This window comes from Stegostoma tigrinum, chromosome 25 (assembly GCF_030684315.1).
Source record: "Stegostoma tigrinum isolate sSteTig4 chromosome 25, sSteTig4.hap1, whole genome shotgun sequence".
Classification (NCBI taxonomy): Eukaryota; Metazoa; Chordata; class Chondrichthyes; order Orectolobiformes; family Stegostomatidae; genus Stegostoma; species Stegostoma tigrinum.
The window spans coordinates 26,978,678-26,998,804 of record NC_081378.1 but is presented as its reverse complement, the minus strand read 5'-3'; the positions used below and the strand labels follow the sequence as shown (position 1 = coordinate 26,998,804).

Here is a 20,127-nt window from a genome sequence, read left to right as displayed (position 1 = left end):
GACTAGGTCTGTAGCAGGCTAGAGAACCAACATGAGGGAAAACCCCATTGAATTTCTTCTCACAAACCGCTCTGCTGTAGATTCCAGTTTGTAGATTCCTTTTGGAGTCTAAACCATATCTTCCCAAATATAACATCCTCCAGTATATCGTGCAGCACTAGTGTCTACAGTAGATTCAAAACAGATTGAGCTGTTTGACACTGGGAATCCATGAGATAACTCTGGGCACCAAGAGCAGTAGAGATACATTCAGCCATAATCTGTAGCCCCATACCTCATATGTCCCTCACTATGACCATTACTAAGAAGCCAGAGGCCAATCCTAGTTCAGTGAGGAAAATGGAAGACCATACCAGGAAGACCATCAAGGAAAAGGATTTACAAAAAGAAACTGCAAACCTGGTATAACTTCAAGTCACAACTACATGCAGACTGACAGAGCAGCATGTTACAAACAGAGCCAAGCAATTTCACAACAAATGGATCAAATCAGATATGGCCGAATGCATCGATGAATGATGTTGTAGTATAGTGCAAAGTACACATTGTCATAGTGTGGTATAATGGGACAGAGAAGATAAACATAAGAACCCACCAACAATTATGGCCAGAGTACACAAAAACGTTAAAAATGCATATTTAAAGATTCTGTTAGAATGTTTAAAGAATTCATAACAAGTGAATTGATAGTACAAACAGAAATTATGAGAATTATAGTCATTACAGAGTCATGGACCCAAATTCTCAAGGCATTTGACATTTGGAAGGACAGAACAAAAGTGGAAGGAGACAGGTTAGCTTTGGTAATAAAGGATGAGATCAATACACTAGTGAGAAAGGAACTTGATTCAGAAGTTCCAGATATAGAATCTGGGTAGCAATAAGAAACAGCAAAAGAAAATAAGTTACTGCTAGTAGCTTTTATGCCCCCTCCTATTTTATATACATTGTACAGCTGTGTTTACTTTAAGAAATAGTGGAGGCTTATTGTAATAATCATGGTGACTTCAATCGTCATATGAATTGGATAAGTCAAATTAATAAAGATAGCCTGGAAGATGAATTCATAAAGCGTATTGGGACAATTTCCTCAAAAATATTTCTGAAATATTCTAGGGAACAGACTTATTTCAACCTGTTAATGTGTAATGAAACACAATTAATTAAACAGTCGTCTCAGTTGAAGTGCTGGAATTTAACATTCAGTTTGAGGGTCAGACACATGGGTCCATAACTAATGTCTGAAAGTTAAAGATGATTACAATTATAAATACAAAGTTGACCAACGTGAACTGAATCAACTTTAGGTAGCAGGATCAGGTATTCAAGGATGCACTTCATAATTCTCAACAAAGATATATTCCATTAAAGAAGAAAGACTGTATCAGAAGGATGTGCCATCCAAGGCTGACTGAGGAAACTAGAAAGAGAAGGCATACAATACTGTGAAAATTAATGATTGGCCAGAAGATTGGGAAAGTTTTAGAAATCAATACAGGATTATTAAAACATTCATAACATGTGAGAAATAGGGTATCAGAGAAAACAAGCAACAAATATAAAAATAGATAGTAAAAACTTTACAAATATGTAATAAAGAAAAGAGCAAATAATTAACTGTTGTCCCTTCGAGGATAAGACTAGGGGATTAATAGCAGGACGTGAGAATATGGTAGATGTTTTGAATAAGCATTTTGTATTTGTCTTTGTTGCAGTAGACACAAAATGATTTTAAGTATAATAGAAATTTAAAATGCGAAAGGGAGGGAAGAACTTGAGACAATCACTCTGACAAGAGGAAAAAGTAATGGGAAACTAATGGACTAAGGCTGACAAGTCCTCTGGATCCAATGGCTTCTCCAGATTTGAAAGACCTCCAGTGGATTAGAAAACTACAGATGTAACATGTCTTTTCAAATGAGGGCTAACTATAATTAAGAGACACAAGCAGAACAGTTAAAACATTTCATAGTATTATCAAGAAACGTTAACTGGTTCTGTGAAAGAAATACCATGTTTGAGAAATTTATTGTTGTATTTTGAGGATGGAAAAAAAAACTGGAGGATGAAGGGCTACCGGCAGATGTAGTGTATTTTGATTTCCAGAATCCATTTCATATACTGCCACATTAATGGTTATTACACAAGATGAGACCTTATGGTGGTGGAGATCATATACTAGCTTGGATATGGACCAGCTAAGTAACAGGAGATGGGGAGTCAGTTTAATGTGTCTTTTTCAGGATCACAAACTAACAAGTGGGGTACCACAGGGATTAATGCTGGGCCCTCATCTATTCAAATCCCATATTATTGACTGAATGTATTGCTGTCAAGTTTGGTGATAATATGAAAGTTTCTAGGAGAGCAAGTTGTCAGGAGGATACCAAGAATCTGCAAAAGGATATGGATATGATGGATGAATAGGAAAACATTTTGCAGACAGAGTATAATGTTGGAAATTATCCGAATTAATAGGAAAAATACAAACGTTGAATATCATTTAAATGGAGGAAGAGACTACAAGATCCTGCAGTAACAACACATCTGGGTATTCTTATACATGATTTACAAAGTCAGCACACCGAGACAACAAGTAATAAGAAGGCAAATAGAAAGTTGGTTTTTGCTACAAAAGTTTGTAGTACAAAGGTAGAGAAGTCCTGTTATGACTGTATATGACATTGATGAGACCACGTCTATGCATACTTTTCTTGTTACATGATTTAAGGAGGCACACTCTTGCAATAGAAGCCATTCAGAGCACGTTCACTAAGCTGATCCCTCGGACAAAGGAGGGTAACTTTGGGTCTAGGCCCGAAACGTCAGCTTCTGTGCTCCTGAGATGCTGCTTGGCCTGCTGTGTTCATCCAGCCTCACATTTTATTACCTCGGATAAAGGAGTTGGCTTATGAGGAAAGATTGTGCAAATTGGGCCTTTACTCATTTGTGTTTGAAAAATTAGATCCAGTTGCAACATCTAGGTTCCTGAAGGGACTTGTTGTGATAGATGTTGAGAGGATGTTTTCTGTCATTACAGAATCTAGAACTAGGAGGCACATTTTAAAAGTAAGAAGCCTCCTATTTAAAACAGGGACAAGGAGATATTTCTTCTCTCAGACGGTTGTTGGTGTTTGGAAGTCCCTTCTCCAAGGAACAGTTGAGGCATACCTTTGAAAATATTCAAGGTTGAATTAGACAGATTTTAATTGAGGGAATCAAGGGTTATGGAGTTAAGGCCACAGTCAGTGTAGACATGGTCTTACTGAATGGTGAGGCAGGCTTGAGGGGCTGAATGGCCTTTTCCTGCACTTATTTCTTATCTTTTTAATACCATTAACAGATGGCTGCCTGCCAAGCAGACACTGCAAGTGCCATCCTCTCATTATCTATCTTTGATTGCAAATTGCATTATTGGCTATTTGTACTCTGTTCATTTTTCTCAAATCGGTATTAAAAAATTAAATAGATTTAAGCACTTCTGTGGGTGAGTCTTTTCGGAGGCTAAGCTACCATCACAGCACACTCTCTATGTGACAGAAACTGTGCACCTACAGTATTATTAATGACAACTTGTATTTAGTGTTCCACTGTTCAGTAATCAGAGCTTGGATCCTGTGGTTATGATTTCACATTGAGGTTAATGAAGCTGCAATCTTGGCCTGTCAAAGAGCCACAATTAGTGTTGTAAGTGATGGACGTATGGTTTACAGTAAGAGTGTGTAATGGCTAATGCATTTCAATCTGTTCAAAGTCACCCCAACTAATAATATAAATTAAATGTAGGAAAAGGACAGGTGACCGTGCCAGTACCTTTAGTCCTTGTAAATTCTGTTGCTATTTCCACAATTTGTTATCATTGATTCATCATGCCTATTCACTTTTAGCTCCTGGTGTACTCTTGAAAGATTTAATTTGTTTGTAATTCATCCACTTGTGTTCAAGTTTGCATGATATTTTTTAACTGTATTTTATCAGATTTATCAACATTTGTTGATACTCGTTAGGTCAGGACCAGATTGAGATGTCCATATCAGCTATTGAAATTCACCGTTATTGGGGGTGCACGGTGGCTCAGTGGTTAACACTGCTGCCTCACAGCCCCAGGGATCTAGGTTCAATTCTCACCCTCAGGCAACTGTCTGTGCAGAGTTTGGACATTCTCTCCATGTCTGCATGCATTTCCTCCAGGTGCTCCAGTTTCCTCCCACAGATCAAAGATGTGCAGCTTAGGTGGATTGGCTATGCTAAATTGCCCATAGTGTTCAGGGATACGCGGCTTAGGTGAGTTATAGGGGGATGGTTCTCAGTGGGCTGCTCTGAGGTTCAGTGTGGATTTGTTGGACCAGAGGGCCTGTTTACACACTGTAGGGATTTAATGAAATATTATCATTTATGAAATTATTTAAATAATAGAATCCCTATAGTGTGGGAACAAGCCATACCAACCCTCCAAAGAACATCCCAACTTGTGCCAACCTCCCATTCTATAACCCTGCATTTTTGATGAACAATCCACCTCACCTGCACATTACTGGACACTACAGACGATTTTATCACATGCAATCTGCCAAACCTGCACATCTTTGGACCGTAGGAGGAAACCAGAACAAACCCACGCAGAAATGAGGACAATGTGCAAACTCCACACAGTTGCCTGAGGCTGGAATCAAACCCAGGTCCCTGAAGGCATGAAGCAGTACTAACCGCTGAGTAGGCAAGAGTTTTCATTTTGGATATATTCAGAGTTTCCAGTACAATTTGCAACTTGTTGTATTAATTCTGTTGTTTACATTTTTAACAGTGATAGTTGCAAAGTTTGAAACTGATGTAGCAGGCACTATTCCAATGGCTTAATTATTTGTACATTGAAGAATTTTACAGTATTGTTAAAATATTTAATTGCTTCACAGTCTTCCATTAATTTTTCCTAGCAAATTTGGATGTCTCTCTGGACTATTCCCTGTTTCCTTGACAAGGATGGTCATGAATAAAGTCACTGATATGGCCAATGCTACTGTCTGGGCTCCAAAACTTTCTTCTTCATCTGAAAGGAACTGGTTACATGTAGTAATTTAGATCAAGGATACCAAAACATACGCTGTTGAACTGGCAAGGTATAAGTAGTAGATATCTCCATGGTTCTGATGTACAATATGTTTGTAAGTTGAGTTGTCTCAGTTGATGTGCTACTTTAATCACTTCCAGATTTCAGAATTATTTACAACAGACTGCTTCTATAAATTTGACACAGATCTAAAAGTGTACCTAACTATTTGTCTGATTAATCTGTCAAGTAATGTCTAATTACTGTTATCACCACAACCATAACTTATGTTCCAAAGTGATTATAATAGAGATTCTCATGTGTTGGCATGTAATGGGTTGATTTTAGTTGATGTTGATGAACTTGTCTCAATGAATATTTCTTGAGACATGTTGGTGAAAACTTAATGTAGAATTTTTGCTAGGAAGCACACATTTGGAGATGTTGCAATTCTGTTTCTCAGGAGAAATTAAATAGGATTGACTGATCCAGTTTACATGAAGCATTAAACATTGCTGACGCACTGCCAGAATGACACCCAGAATAAATCATCAACAATATTTATATATTCATCTCCACTATTTGGAGGAAGTAATGTCAGAGCACTGTATTGATTTCAATTCTTCTTATAAAAATTGAAATTGTTCTTGAGAAGGCTTTACAATTTTCTGTCATTTGCTGGTGATAAAAGAATGGAGATGCATATCTGGAAGAAATCACTGGGGATGGTGATGTTCCTATTGTGTGATGAAGTATTTCATTTTCTTTAGTGGTGTTATGCTGACATTAATACATTGATTTATGTCAAGCAAGAGCTGGAGTCCTTCAATGAACAGCAAGCCTTGCTTGGAAGTAATGTACAATTTTAGTGATGAATGTCTGCTTGACATTAATTTGTTCATACACAACTTAACCAGCAAGGCTTGAAATATTACTTTTGTCTAAGCAGCTTTAAATTTTTCCTCTTCCACGAGGAGTTTTTATTCTACTAAATAAAAGAAGAAAAACTGGTGATTTAGTAGCTTCAGGACTGAATTATTTGAACCCAGATGCTTGTCACAATCTCAAACTCAAACCCAAGTAAAAGGGTCTCAACTAATACAAGTCTTGAAGTATATATTTATGTCTCATTTTACTATTAATAGGTAATGTGTCACTGAGCGATAAAGGGCACTGTTTTGCTTTCTGAATCGCTTGATTTTAAAAAAAAATCTTCAATTCTTTCTAAAATCTTTCTTTCTGTAATCTTCAATCTTTTTAAAAATCCATACTTGTGATTGTGTAATGTTATTTTCAGATTTACCTGTTCTTTCCATCCACTCGCTTGAAGTTTTGTTCATTTCTAATCTATGAAACCTGCCTACTTTGCTTCTTGTCTGGCGATAATAATTGGATATGAACATATGGATTAAGAGTGGGAGTAGGCCATTCAGCCCCTTGAACCTGCTCCACTATTCAATACATTATGGTCAATCGAGTCGTACTCTCAAATCCACATTTCTGCCTACTCCCAATGCCTTGCAATCTCTTACTTAACAAGATTCTATCTAACTCAGCCTTAAAAATATACAGGGAGATTGCTCCCATTGCCTTCACTGAAAAGAGTCCCAAAAAATAACAACCCTCTGAGAGAAAAAAAAATCACATCATCCCTGTTTCAAGTAGATCACCCCGGTTTTTAAACAGTTATTGACTTCCCACAACTACTTCTCTAGACTCGTCAAACTTTAGTCAAGTTATCTTCCTGTAAAACATCATAAAATTTGCCTCCAATTGATTTTATTCAAATGTACAGTACAATGGAATATTAAGCTGCTTGTGCAATGAGTTCATAAACGTCTTGCCTTAAAGCGATTAGCACCCAAATGCTTCCAGTGGGATAAAATAAACTGCAGAAAGAAGATGACCTTATATCGCACTCTTGAATGTCTTGGAGCTGGCCTAAGAGGCAAACTGGCACAGATCTTATGGTAGGTTGCATTCCCATTCACATGATCAGTAAACAGTGAAGCTCAGGTCAGCAAGAAGATCAGCTCAATTTTTAGGGAAAGTAAACTTACAAGGATCACATCATAGATTGAAAGATACAACAATTACAACAATGGGAGGTGTGAATATGAATGTAATAAAGCCAAGTTTAACAATGAACTTCAACCTGCGCTATAATTTCATGTAATGTAGCTCTCTGCATAAACAAAAAGAGAAGGTACTGGAAATATATTTATCTGTGTCAGAATGCTCTGGTGAAAGGTCACAGACCTGAGATATCAACCCAGGTTCTTTCTGTCTGGATGGTGTAAAGCTTATTGAGTATTTTCTGTTTTACTTTCACCCATGTTGATGTTAAAGCAACGGTTTTCAGCTTGGGATCTATGAACGCCTGCAGATCTGTAGCATTTAGAAAGGGTCACCAAAATAATTTACCTTTAGTGGAATGTAGGATAGGTGCCAAATATGAAGTGGGATCAGGATGCAGCATTCATATGAGCAGAGAGTGGGCTGGCTGTCTCGTTGAAGAGTGGACTGCGGAGAGAGCTGCACAATGATTGTTGGATGGACCAACAATTACTTTATACAAGAGAGAAAATGTTTTTAAACATTCAATGACCAAGTCCTGTGCAATAAAAAGTAAGTGCACCAATTTCAGTGATAACTGAGAGTCCATACCTAGTTTCCCAAAAGAAATAATAAAGCTTTCTTTGTATGTAATATTTTCATATCATGAGTGTTGTTTAGTACTATAAATTTTATTTGTTGAAGAATCCTTAGGACTGGCACACAGACTTTTAAAAATTAGAGACTTGCGCACACAATGTGGTAAAAATTTGGACTCTCATCTTCAAATGGCAATTGATACTAGATCAAATTTCAATTTAAAATGGAGATTGGTAGATTTTGGTTATCCAAAGGTGTTAAGAGCTTTGAGCCAATGATAGGTATAGGAGTTAGTTCATTGATCAACCATGATCCTACTAAATAGCAGGGTTGGGTGGAGGTAAATGGTATATTCATGTCTTAAAGCTTAGACTGGATTCTGTCAATTTGAAATAGGTGCTATAGCCAGAAAAGTTTGACTACCAATGTGTTAGAGACAGGTACAGTGCCAAAGAGGATGAGAGTTAACGCTGTAGTAACAGCTCCACTACTTCAGAAAAAGTAACCGCTTTTACTGATGGAGATATAAGAGGTTTTTGTTCTCGGCACTGTCAGCAGTTTCAATAGAGAATCAGGGTGATTGGCAGGCAAGTATTTGCTCAAGCCGTTTATCTATGCCAACAATGAGAATGACAAAATGAGAGTTTCATAGTTAATTCTTTCTAAAACTCAGCTATTAAGAAATTGAGAAATCTCAAAAGCCATATGGCTTTATCTTGCTTCATATTTTGTTTCATTTTCAATATTGTTATATTAAGTGGTTAAGGTGTTTCTAAGATGAAACTCCCACCAAAGCAGCACGGGGGCAAAATCAGCAAATTTCTATTGGGGATAGTGAATATCCAGCTTTGGCTAGACTTTGGTGGGATAGAGGGCAGCATGATGAGAGTTCAACCCTTGCTCTGATGTGCCTCCCCCAAACGTAGTCTTTTCCAGTTCTGCACGTAAGTTTAAACAAAAACACTAGTGCGAGTATAAAATAGAGAACTATTAGAACATAGAACATAGAACAGCACAGCACAGAACAGGCCCTTCAGCCCACGATGTTGTGCCAACCATTGATCCTCATGTAGGCACCCTCAAATTTCTGTGGCCATATGCATGTCCAGCAGTCTCTTAAATGTCCCCAGTGACCTTGCTTCCACAACTGCTGCTGGCAACGCATTCCATGCTCTCACAACTCTCTGTGTAAAGAGCCTGCCTCTGATATCCCCTCTATACTTTCCTCCAACCAGCTTAAAACTATGACCCCTCGCGTTAGCCTTTTCTGCCCTGGGAAATAGTCTCTGGCTATCAACTCTATCTATGCCTCTCATTATCTTGTATACCTCAATTAGGTCCCCTCTCCTCCTCCTTTTCTCCAATGAAAAGAGTCTGAGCTCAGTCAACCTCTCTTCATAAGATAAGCCCTCCAGTCCAAGCAGCATCCTGGTAAACCTCCTCTGAACCCTCTCCAAAGCATCCACATCTTTCCTATAATAGGGCGACCAGAACTGGACGCAGTATTCCAAGTGCGGTTTAACCAAAGTTTTATAGAGCTGCAACAAGATCTCACGACTCTTAAACTCAATCCCCCTGTTAATGAAAGCCAAAACACCATATGCTTTCTTAACAACCCTGTCCACTTGGGTGGCCATTTTAAGGGATCTATGTATCTGCACACCAAGATCCCTCTGTTCCTCCACACTGCCAAGAATCCTATCCTTAATCCTGTGTCTTGTGTAATGATTCTAATAATGAGAACAAAGTGTCAGAAGCTGTCACCAGTAACACCAAACAAGATCAAATTGATCTTGAGCAATGAAGATATGATGCATTAAAGTAATTACCTTAACTGATTGGCCATTTTATTAATCTTTCTCAATTTTTGTGACCGGAAATAAATTTTGTGCCTGATTTATTTTATGAATAGCTGCACATTTTAGGGAAATACTGTATCTAAGCTTCATGGATTCCTGTTGTGTGATACATAGTTAATTAATGACCAATTGTCTGTATTACAGCCCAGAAGTAATGAAACAGAGCAAGTAACCATTTTGCCTTTTATTTGGGCATTGAAATAACTTGCTAATAATTAACCAAGTGTTTCTTTATTGGCAGCAACAATTGTTCTAAATGAGCTGAACTGGACTTCAGCGCTGGATCATATTTTCAAGAAAAACAAAGATAAAGACCCAACATTAATGTGGCAGGTGTTTGGAAGTGCAACTGGCCTGGCTAGATATTATCCAGGTAAAACAAACTTTACAATGTGAACACGTGGATAGTACATTGTGACTGGGAGGGAGTTGCAATTAATGTGTAATAGTCTATCTAATGATTACCTTCATTGAATGCCGTTGTACATTTCAATCCCTGTAAAAAGTGGGTGGATTCATGTCAAAAGATATGTTTGCTATGAATCTTGGACTTTATTGTACTCCTTCACACCTATGTTGTTAAAAACAATTTGCTGCAAATTAATCTTTGGAGGAAACACCATAGGATTGTTTCAATTTTCTACTCTTTTAATGAAATCGGTCCCCTTTATTTACAATTGTACAGCTGTTTCCCTGTTAACAATGTACTGGTGCTGGAGAAAATTCAGCAGAAAAATGGTGTTTTTCATATTGCTATCTTATTATGCAGTTTAATCTGTCTTGGTACATTTTTATATTTATTTCGTTGAACCTCTCCCTCTCAGTCTATAAATCATAATTCAGTCTCCAAAGGTGTTTCATATTGAGAACAAAGACCATGGAGATGGATTTAATTGTTCCTGCTCAGCAAGTCCAAAATGGGAGAACACTTGAAATTGAGTAATTTCCTTTCCACTGCACTTCTGTTGCTCTTCAATGCACAGCTCATTTGGAGGTAGAAGGGCTACTCAGTGGATTTAATTGGAAATCTCAGGCATAAATCCTAATCAGGGTTCTTTCATGTCTCTCTGAACTACATCTTGACTGTAGCCTAAGTGATGAGGTGTCATTTTCCCCACCGGGTTGACAATGAATAAGGATGATGAGGAGGCCGTCCACTAACTTGTTATTCTACAGCCCCCTACTAGTGATGATACTGAGGCACTCACCGGTGATGTCTTTGCAATGTATGAATATAATGGACAGTTTATTTTATATTTATGGAAGCAAGAATTTACTTGTCATCTTCTTAATTTCAACACTTAATTCAATGGCCTAAAATCAAGAACTATGTTGGTAATTGGTGGTTGACTTAAATTCTTTGACACTTGGCCTGTTAGCTTCTCCTGGAATTGATTTTAATTAGTCTGGTGAGCCAGGTGACCTTTCAGACAGGCTGCATTGCACTTTCTTAATTGGTGGAAGGAGCAGGGAATATTTCATTGATCTTCAAGACAACCCAAAGCAGCTCACGGTCAGTTGTCAAGTTCCTGTTATTTTGTCATGATCAAATTAGTTCACAAGTTCCCACACGCACCAATTCACTCAATGAGCAGTTATTTGCTTTTGCTTGCGTTGGTTGAAGGTCAAGGATTGACTTTCTTGAATGGATTGACATATTTCAGGTTTAACATTCCTTCTGTAGGATGACATCTTTAAGAATGTGAACTTCTCTCAGCATTGCTTTGAAATGCAAATCAGCATTTTTATGCCCTTTGTGAGGCTTGAATCTATCACCTTCTGACTGAGGCACTAGCGATGTGTAAGAATTATGCTTAAAAGGTGCAAAAAAGTACGAGTTTCCTATTAAAAATATGCCATTCGTGACTTATTTTTATTCTTTGACTAGTACATAGTTACTTCCATAATGGGAAACATCTGATTGCAGAATTAATAATTTCCACCCATGTCTCAATGTTATAAAGTCTGTTTATTAATAAATAAAAGTAAACTTAAAATCTAGCCACAGAACTACAGGTTGCAACATCCAGTACTTTGACAATTTGGTGCACAAAGTCCTATTTTGGCATTTTGTCTGTGCATCACATTATCCTGACTGGGTTTAAATCGAAGTCCAAATGACTCATTGTAGATCTCAGGCATTCAGAGTTTGATTCCATGTTTGCTGAGTAAACAGCTATTAGGAGGGATGGATGTAAAACTGCTACAGTTGGCTTCAGTGTTTCTATTTAGCAAAAGGGAATTAGCCAGATCTCTGCTTGTCGAAATTTTGCAATGATTTCTGTTGGAAATATCCAGCAATGATATGTACTCAGCCACAGATATCTCCCTTGTAGCACCTCAAACCCATTGTTACATGACAAACAAATATTCACTGTGTTACAAACGTGGAAAGTGACTGCTTGAAAAAGTCGAGGCAGGTACATTCTCTAGCAGCCCTCACCTTGATAAAGAATCAGTGCGCAAGGGAAAGGCTGTTGGAGGTGGAATGGGTGGAAAGAGTTGGTGTGCGGCAAAGAGATAAAAATACAATTCGGATTTTAAATTAATACTTACACAGCACAGTTACTATCATTAAACATTCCAAAGAGCTTCACAGCAGCATTATAAAACAAGGTATGATGCTGAGTCCTACAGAAAGCCTTGGGTCAGATGACTAAAAGCTTGGTTGAAGAGGTGCAATTTAAAGAATGTCTTAACAGAGGAAAATGGAGTTGAGAGGTGGAGAGGTGTGAGGAGGCCATTCCGGATTAGATTAGATTTCCGACAGTGTGGAAACAGGCCCTTCGGCCCAACAAGTCCACACCGCACCTTGAAGCATCCCACCCAGCCCCATCTCCCTATAACCCACACACCCCTGAACACTACAGGCAATTTATCATGGCCAATCCACTTAACCGGCACATCTTTGGACTGTGGGAGGAAACCGGAGCACCCGGAGGAAACCCACACAGACACGGGGAGAATGTGCAAACTCCACACAGACAGTCACCCGAGGCGGGAATCGAACCCGGGTCCCTGGCGCTGTGAGGCTGCAGTGCTAACCACTGAGCCACCGGCATTCCAGAGGTTAAAGACAGAGGGTACGTCCCCCGATGGTTCCTGATATGTAGCATCCGCAGCTCTTTCGGTTTATATGCCAGAATGTAATGTGAGTTAGCTCCTAGAATGGTTCCATCACAGAAAGAGGCCATTCAGCCACATGTGCCTATCCTGGCTGTATTTAAGGGCTACTAAGCCGATGCTATTCCCTTTTTTATCCTTGTAGTCCTGGGATACCCTTTCTGCTCATGAAATTATCTAATTCCGTTCTGAAACCCATGATTTCATTTGTCCCTGCCACAATTTGTAAATTCCAGATTCTAAATTCTCAGTGCTGCTATAATGGTAACACTAAACAATCCAGATCCCAGAGTGAAACCTGGCTCAATAGACTGTAAATTTTATTTACCTTTTACGCTTACAGTGGAAGTCAGACAGTGAACGTGTTAACAAAATTCTGCCCATGCATCTTTTACAAGAGAACAAAATAAATTATTACACAAAAGAAAACATGAACAATAGGCTGAATTTTATGAGGAAACAGCTAGATGTCAGTTTTGACAAGCTACGTGGAAGGATTCCCTTCCCCAACATGTTTTCTCTACAATTTTCCTCATGACCTCTGCACCGAGCCTTTACGGCATGTTCTATCTTGCCTCGCAACTAAGTCGGAAGAAGGTACCACTGCTGGGTCTGCCTGGGGTTCCTATAATGGCACCATTTCTAAAGCCTAACCGAGCACTCAGTCAAGGGCTGTCAGCCAGGATTGGCCTTCACCAGGCAAGTTGTGCACTGGAAATTAAAATACAACACTTCTCAGGGCACATGGATGGTATGGTAGTCGCTTCAGTCCAAATACAAGTTGCATAAATATAAATGCATTGCTATTTAAGAAGGAGGCTGCACAGGCTTCCTGTCCTTAGGGTCAACCCCTTTTCAAAACCTGTCTAAGGGACTAATAACTCTTTTGATAATGCCCAACATACATTAACATTTTCTCATTGTTCAGTGTAGATACTCACATACGGGAAAGCCTTCAATGGTTGAAAACATACATTTTTATTTAGCAACAGCTAAAGTGAAAGCAAAGGTAAAACATTTTTAAAAAGCTGTATTTGCTTCTGGGAATAGACAGGGTTCACATGCCTTAAAAATTGGCAATGTGTGGTCACTGCATCCTGCTAATGTCCATTAAAACTGAGCGTCAGAGGACGACTAGGAGTATGGGAAGGCTATGGCCTAGTGTTATCATTGCCAGGCCCAGTGGTGTTTTCACTAGACCTGTGATAGTCTAGCAATACTATTGTTCTAGAGGCCCTGTTCTTGGCATTTAATTTTGAATCTGCCATGGCATACAGTGAAACTTGAACTCAATAAATATCAGGAATTAGGAGTCTAATAGTGCTCATGAAACCATTGTAGACTGTCAGGAAAAACCCAATCTGGTTCACATATATCCTATAGAGAAGGAAACTGCTGTCCTTACCTGGTCTGGCCTATGTGTTACTCCAGACCGACAGCAATGTGGCTGACAATTAGGGGCAATTATGGATGGGTAGTAAATGCTGATAACATATCCCATGAATGAATGAAAAAAAAACTTTCTCCTGACTGTATACCATTGTGCCACTGCCACTGCTCAGTCTGTCCTGGGACAGAACATACCTAGTGATAGTGAGAGTGTTGTCTGTGACATTGTGTTTAAGGTATGATTCTGTGAGAACGACTGTTTGAGGCTGTTGCTGGACCAGGCTATGAGACAATGCTCACAAGTTTGGCAGTATCTCCCCTCCCCCCAGATTTTGGTGATTGGGACTTTGCAGGATTGACAGGGCAGGGTTTGTCACGTTATTTTGGTGCTTAGGTCAATGCCAGGTGATCCATCTGGTTTTGTTTCAATTGATAATGGTCTTGCTAGGCTACTTCAGAGGGCAGTTAAGAGGCAACCACGTTAGCTGTGGGTCTAAAGTCACATGTAGGTCAGGCCAAGCAAAGAGAGAAATTTTCTCTCACTAAAGGGCATTAGTGAAGCAGATAACAATCAACAATGATTTCCTCATCTTCATTAGATTTACAATTCCAGATTTTACTGAATGCAGTAACCACCATCTACAGTGGTGAGTCTCTGGATTATTAGTCCAGAGTAAGTGCAAAATCGAATTTAAAAAATGAACAAATGACTAAATTAGGAGCGTGATTTAGAAAGACTGTAGTGAAAAGAAAGAGAGAGAACAGAAGCAGAAGATTATACAGTAGGACACAAAACAAGACACTTACTGAGATAGCACAAAAGTAACATTCTGTCTGGAAATTCTTTGCGGCTATAATCAAGCTGAGTGGAAAAAAAAAGCAATAAGGAGTTACACAATAGAATTGATGTAGCGGATGCTCAGTATTCAATTTCTTGGAGGTCACTACACAACGAATGACAAGAAACATTGGGTGGAGTATTTAACGGGTGGCCAATCCAAATAAACTCTGTTTGACACCGTGTTGTCAAAAGATAAAGTGACAATCAATCTAGCAAGCTTTCTTCTTGGTTCTACATAATGGAATGTAGTCACCTCGACTCTTGGGCCAGAAAATGGAAAATCTTGGCTTACGTTTCTTTGCAATAAATTTCATCTCTCATGTGTTCATCCATTCCACCATCCTGTGTATGTCTCCTGAAGCTTATCACTGGTCACTGATCAAAATGCTGCCAAGGCTCTCCAGTGTAGAGGAGACCGCATTGTGCGCAGCAAATACAGCAGACTAGATTGAGCAAAAAAATGGCTGCTTTTGTGTGGAGAGTATAGTGAGGAGGGAGGAACTAAACAGTCAGGTGTAACACCTTCTGCAGTTGCAAGAGAAGTGCCGTGTGACTGTGTGTTGCAGGGGGTGCGGGTGGTATGTTGGGATTGGAGGAGGAGTGAACCAGGGTCTCCCAGCGGGAACAGCGGGAAAGGTTGAGAAGGGAGTGGAGGGAAATATGTGCCTCATAGTCATAGAAATGGCAGCTGATGATCTTTTGGAAGTGGATGCTGGTGGGGTGATAGTTGAGGACCCGGAGACCCTATCACTGTAGTGGGAGGTGGTGAGGGATGGAGTGCCGAAGAAGAGTGAGACATGGCTGAGGGCCCTGTCAACCATGGTGGTGGGGAATCCTTGGTTGAAGAAGTGGGTGGACATTTCTGAAAGCAATGGAGAGCCTTGAGACCATCCTGATGGGGGATGGACATACATAGTCTAAAGGAGATGGTTGGTGCCATGACACAGAAATTGTGAAACAGACGTAAAGCATCAGTTCAATGCTGCTACCTTTTTTCCGACACTTTGTATCACTGCTGACCACTTAATTTTATCCATTGGTTTCAAATGTTCCATTATGTGAGCAGAGAACATAGAACAGTACAGCGCAGTTCAGGCCTTTCAGCCAACGATGTTGTGCCGACCTATTATCCTACTAAGATCAATCTACCCTGCATACCCTACATTTTACTATTCACCATGTGCCTATCCAAGAGTCGCTTAAAAGCCCCTAAAGTGTCTGACTCCACCACCACTGCCGGCAGCACATTCCACATGCCCACTACTCTCTGTGTGAAGATCCTACCTCTGACATCTCCCCTATACCTTCTTCCAATCACCTTAAAATTATGCCCCCTCATAATAGTAATTTCCGCCCTGTGAAAATGTCTCTGACTATCCTCTCTATCAATGCCTTTCATCATCTTGTACACCTCTATCAAGTCACCTCTCATCCTTCTTCACTCCGATGAAAAAAGCCCTAGCTCCCTCAACCTTTCCTCATAAGACCTGCCCTCCGGTGCAAGCAGCATCCTGGTAAATCTCCTCTGCACCTTCTCTAAAGTTTCCATATCTTTCCTATAATGAGGTGACCAGAACTGAACGCAATATTCCATGTGTGGTCTAACCAGAGTTTCATAAAGCTGCAACATAACCTCATGGCTGTTAAACTCAGTCCAACTACCAGTGAAAGCCAACACACCATACAACTTCTTTACAAACCTATCAGCTTGGGTTGCAACTTTGAGAGATCTATAGATGTGGACCTCAAGATCCCTCTGGTCCTCCACACTGCCAAGAATCCTGCCATTAACCCTGTATTCTGCATTCAAATTTGACCTTCCAAAATGAATCACTTTCACACTTTTCTGGGTTGAATTCCATCTGCCACTTCTTTGCCAAACTCTGCATCCTGCCAATGCCCTGATGCAATTTACAACAGCCCTCCACTCTGTCCACAACTCCACCAACCTTCGTGTCATCGGCAAACTTTCTCCTCCACAGATGCTGCCAGACCTGCTGAGCTTTTCCAGCAACCTTGTTTTAGTTCCTGTGTTTATTATCAGCAATCTTAGTAGCCCACCCTTCCACTTCCTCATCCCAGTCATTTATAAAGATCACGAAGAGTAGAGGCCCCAGAACAGATCCCTGCGGAATACCACTGGTTACTGAGCTCCAGGCCGAATACTTTCCATCTACTACCACCCTCTGTCTTTTATTGGACAGCCAGTTTTGTATCCAAAATGTGGCACTTTATCAAATGCTGTTTGGAAGTACATTGTGCCACTTCAGCTACATTACCTTCATCACCCCTTTCTGAAACTTTATCAGAAAACTCAATTAAATTAGTTAAATATGATTCGCCCTTAACAAATCCACACTGTCTTTCCAGATACTGTCTTAAAGCATGAAACCAAAATCAAGTGGTTTATCCTAGTTCTGTGAACCCAGAGGTTAATAAGTATCTTGACATTTTTCTCTTGCATCTGTCTGCTTTGTAGTATCAACTGAATGTATTTTGCTCCTTTGTTGTGCAATCTTCAACTCCCACTAATCACCATGTCTCTGATATGAGACGACATTTGTACAATAGGATCAGTGACTGTGATACCATTACTGCTGGTTCACTGAAGAGTAATCTACAGTTATTGAAAATTCTATTTCCTATAAAATTGACGGTTCTGAGAAAGGGTCACCGGACCTGAAATGTTAGCTCTATTTTGTTTTCTTCACAGGTGCTGCCACACCTGCTGAGCTTTTCCAACTTCTTCTGCTTTTGTTTCTGTATTTCCAGGATCTGTAGTTCTTTCGGTTTTAACATTATTTTAACTCCATGACCAAATCATTGACTGATATGAAGAGGTCAAGATTTGCACAGGGGTGTTGTTGTTATTGTTAGCTACCCATTACTGAACATAAGTAGTCCTGTGTGGATGGAGTTAGAACTTTAGAACGAGAGAGAGAGTCTCAAGATCACATGGGCAAGAAGAAGGTGGATTAAATCTCACCTAATGTAAGATAGATTAATCTCTATCTAATGTAGCTACCTAGTAAGATTAGAATCTGGAATATTGATGAATACCATGCATTCCAGTACTTAGCATTACCATTATAAATAGTATTACTTTGAAGTCTAACTGTGAAGGCAGTCTCCCCAACCAGTTTCTCTTGAACCCAAACTCAGAGTCTGGCATGAAACCACGTGATGAAAGAGTTTGTTATAATGAGTTTTTAAATTTACTTTAAATGGAGATGCTCAATACAGGCCAAGAGTGGTGAAACCATGGAGCAAGTCATTCCAAATACTCTTCACATTCTTCTACTGAGGTACTTAAGGAACTTGTAAAATATTTGGTGATGAGAATGGTACAATAGTACAACTTTATCTGTTTATAACTGTTTTATTGAAATGGGTGTCTTTAAAAGACACAGGATATTTTCAAAGCAACAAATGCACCAGTGCATTGAGAACAATCTGTGTTGATACAACATGTATTTGTGCATTCGCAACAACTTCAGCGCTATTTGTTGCTGTTACAGGCAATCCTATCTGCACTCTATTGTACATAATCTAATAACAAATTTAAATATATTCACAGTCCACTGTTGTGATTTTCTGCTAACAACAATGCATACAACCAAGAAGTGGACATGTAATTTACATAATTTACATTGGCTTGCTAATGAATATGGGACTGCTTTCAAAACATAAAAAATGCAATCAATGACAAGTTGTAATCACAAGCAATCTCGCAAAGAAACTGAGTCAAAAGAATATTTCAAACTGAAGCAGATCTTTTGCGTGCTGTAGTGGCTTCTTAATGTTTCATTAATCTTAAATTTCAAGTAGAACACTGAAACCAAACTCCTGTTTAAAGGAAATATACATGGCCAAATAAGCAATAGTTTACAAAAGAGATACAGAGTGCTGGTCAGCACAGTCCAACATATAAACATGTAGAGAATAGAGAAATGAAACAAGGAAATACACAGAATGAATATCCTTCAATAACTTTATATTTCTTCTATGCCTGTATGTGGAACAAGTGCCTTCACAGAGATTTAGGCCTGAATTTTTTCAACTTAAGAGCTATACATTCTTTTTGCACAGATTTCTGTCATTTACTTGTGAAATTAGAAGTCAATCCATTTGCACACTGACCAGTGTGCACAGAACTTTGGAGGAACCTTTAGAGTGCTGTGCGACTGCAGAAGGAGTGATGTTTCAAAGTGGGAAATCGAAAGTGGGTTGCCAACCCTCAATGCAGAGGAGCAGGGGAACCCTGGCTGATTTACCAGAGGGGGGCATTAAAAAGATGCCAGATTGGACCACTGACCACTTGGGTAGAACGAGCTGTCTTTGAGAGGTAGCCACTCAATCAGAGGGCTGGTAGCTTGGCTGCCTTGCCAACACCATGACTACAAAATGGTCGCTGCTGAGGCAGCAGGAAGAAGAGGCAACCTCTATGCTGAAGCTCACTCTTCTTTCTGTACCAGAGCTGGGCAGGCTCAGGTGAATAAAGTTTTGAACTACCCATCATCAGTAGTAAATCCTTAGGGGCAGCCATTCCCATCAGGAGCCCTTATCTCAATGGTAGATTGTAGGTAAATATTGTGAAATTACACAGAATCAAGTCAAGTTTATCTATTCATCAACAATTTGTTGCATTTGAGACTTTGGGTTGAAATTTTCTATAGGCAATTGTCTGAAAAGTTAACTGAATGGCCTTTAAATCAGAAAGTGTGCTCACATTCAGGAATTCAACACATGTTCAAGTCCAGTTTTGCTTTTGGCAGTCTGCTTTGTTGCACTTGTGAAGGGTACAGTTTAGCTTATAACACAGGAAAAGAACACTGTTAGCTGCAAAGTCCTCAACATGTGCTATTTGCATTTTGATATCACGATCACACAAGAACAGGGTTCTGTATATTGGAAGAATCCGAAACTAGACTGTGATCTCATGAAGGGTAATTAGAGAACACTCCTTTTACTTGTAAATGAAAAATTCCTTCAGTTGGAAATCACTTAATGCACTCTTTGTCCAATTAATATTATTAACAAGCTATCGGTCACAGTCTTTCTTATCATTGGCAATTATAGTGTTATATAAGATTAATTGCCAGTGGTAGAATTTTGCTTTTTAAAAATGTATGAATTCATGGGTAGTAGGTATTGCTGGTCAGTCCAGCGTTTATTGATCATCACTTATTATCAAGAAGGCTGTTGAGAGTCAG

General features: G+C 39.3%; 1 protein-coding gene across 10 annotated transcripts in view; it reads left to right on the top strand.

The window, feature by feature from the left end:
- The window catches only part of LOC125463260 (voltage-dependent calcium channel subunit alpha-2/delta-1), a 617,517-nt gene that overhangs the window by 358,735 nt on the left and 238,655 nt on the right, over positions 1–20,127 (top strand). For all 10 annotated transcript variants that reach the window (XM_059654605.1, XM_059654607.1, XM_048554305.2 and 7 more), the window contains one exon: positions 9,803–9,934. In XM_059654605.1, coding sequence (XP_059510588.1) covers positions 9,803–9,934 — 132 coding nt within the window. The remainder of the gene's footprint in view (positions 1–9,802; positions 9,935–20,127) is intronic.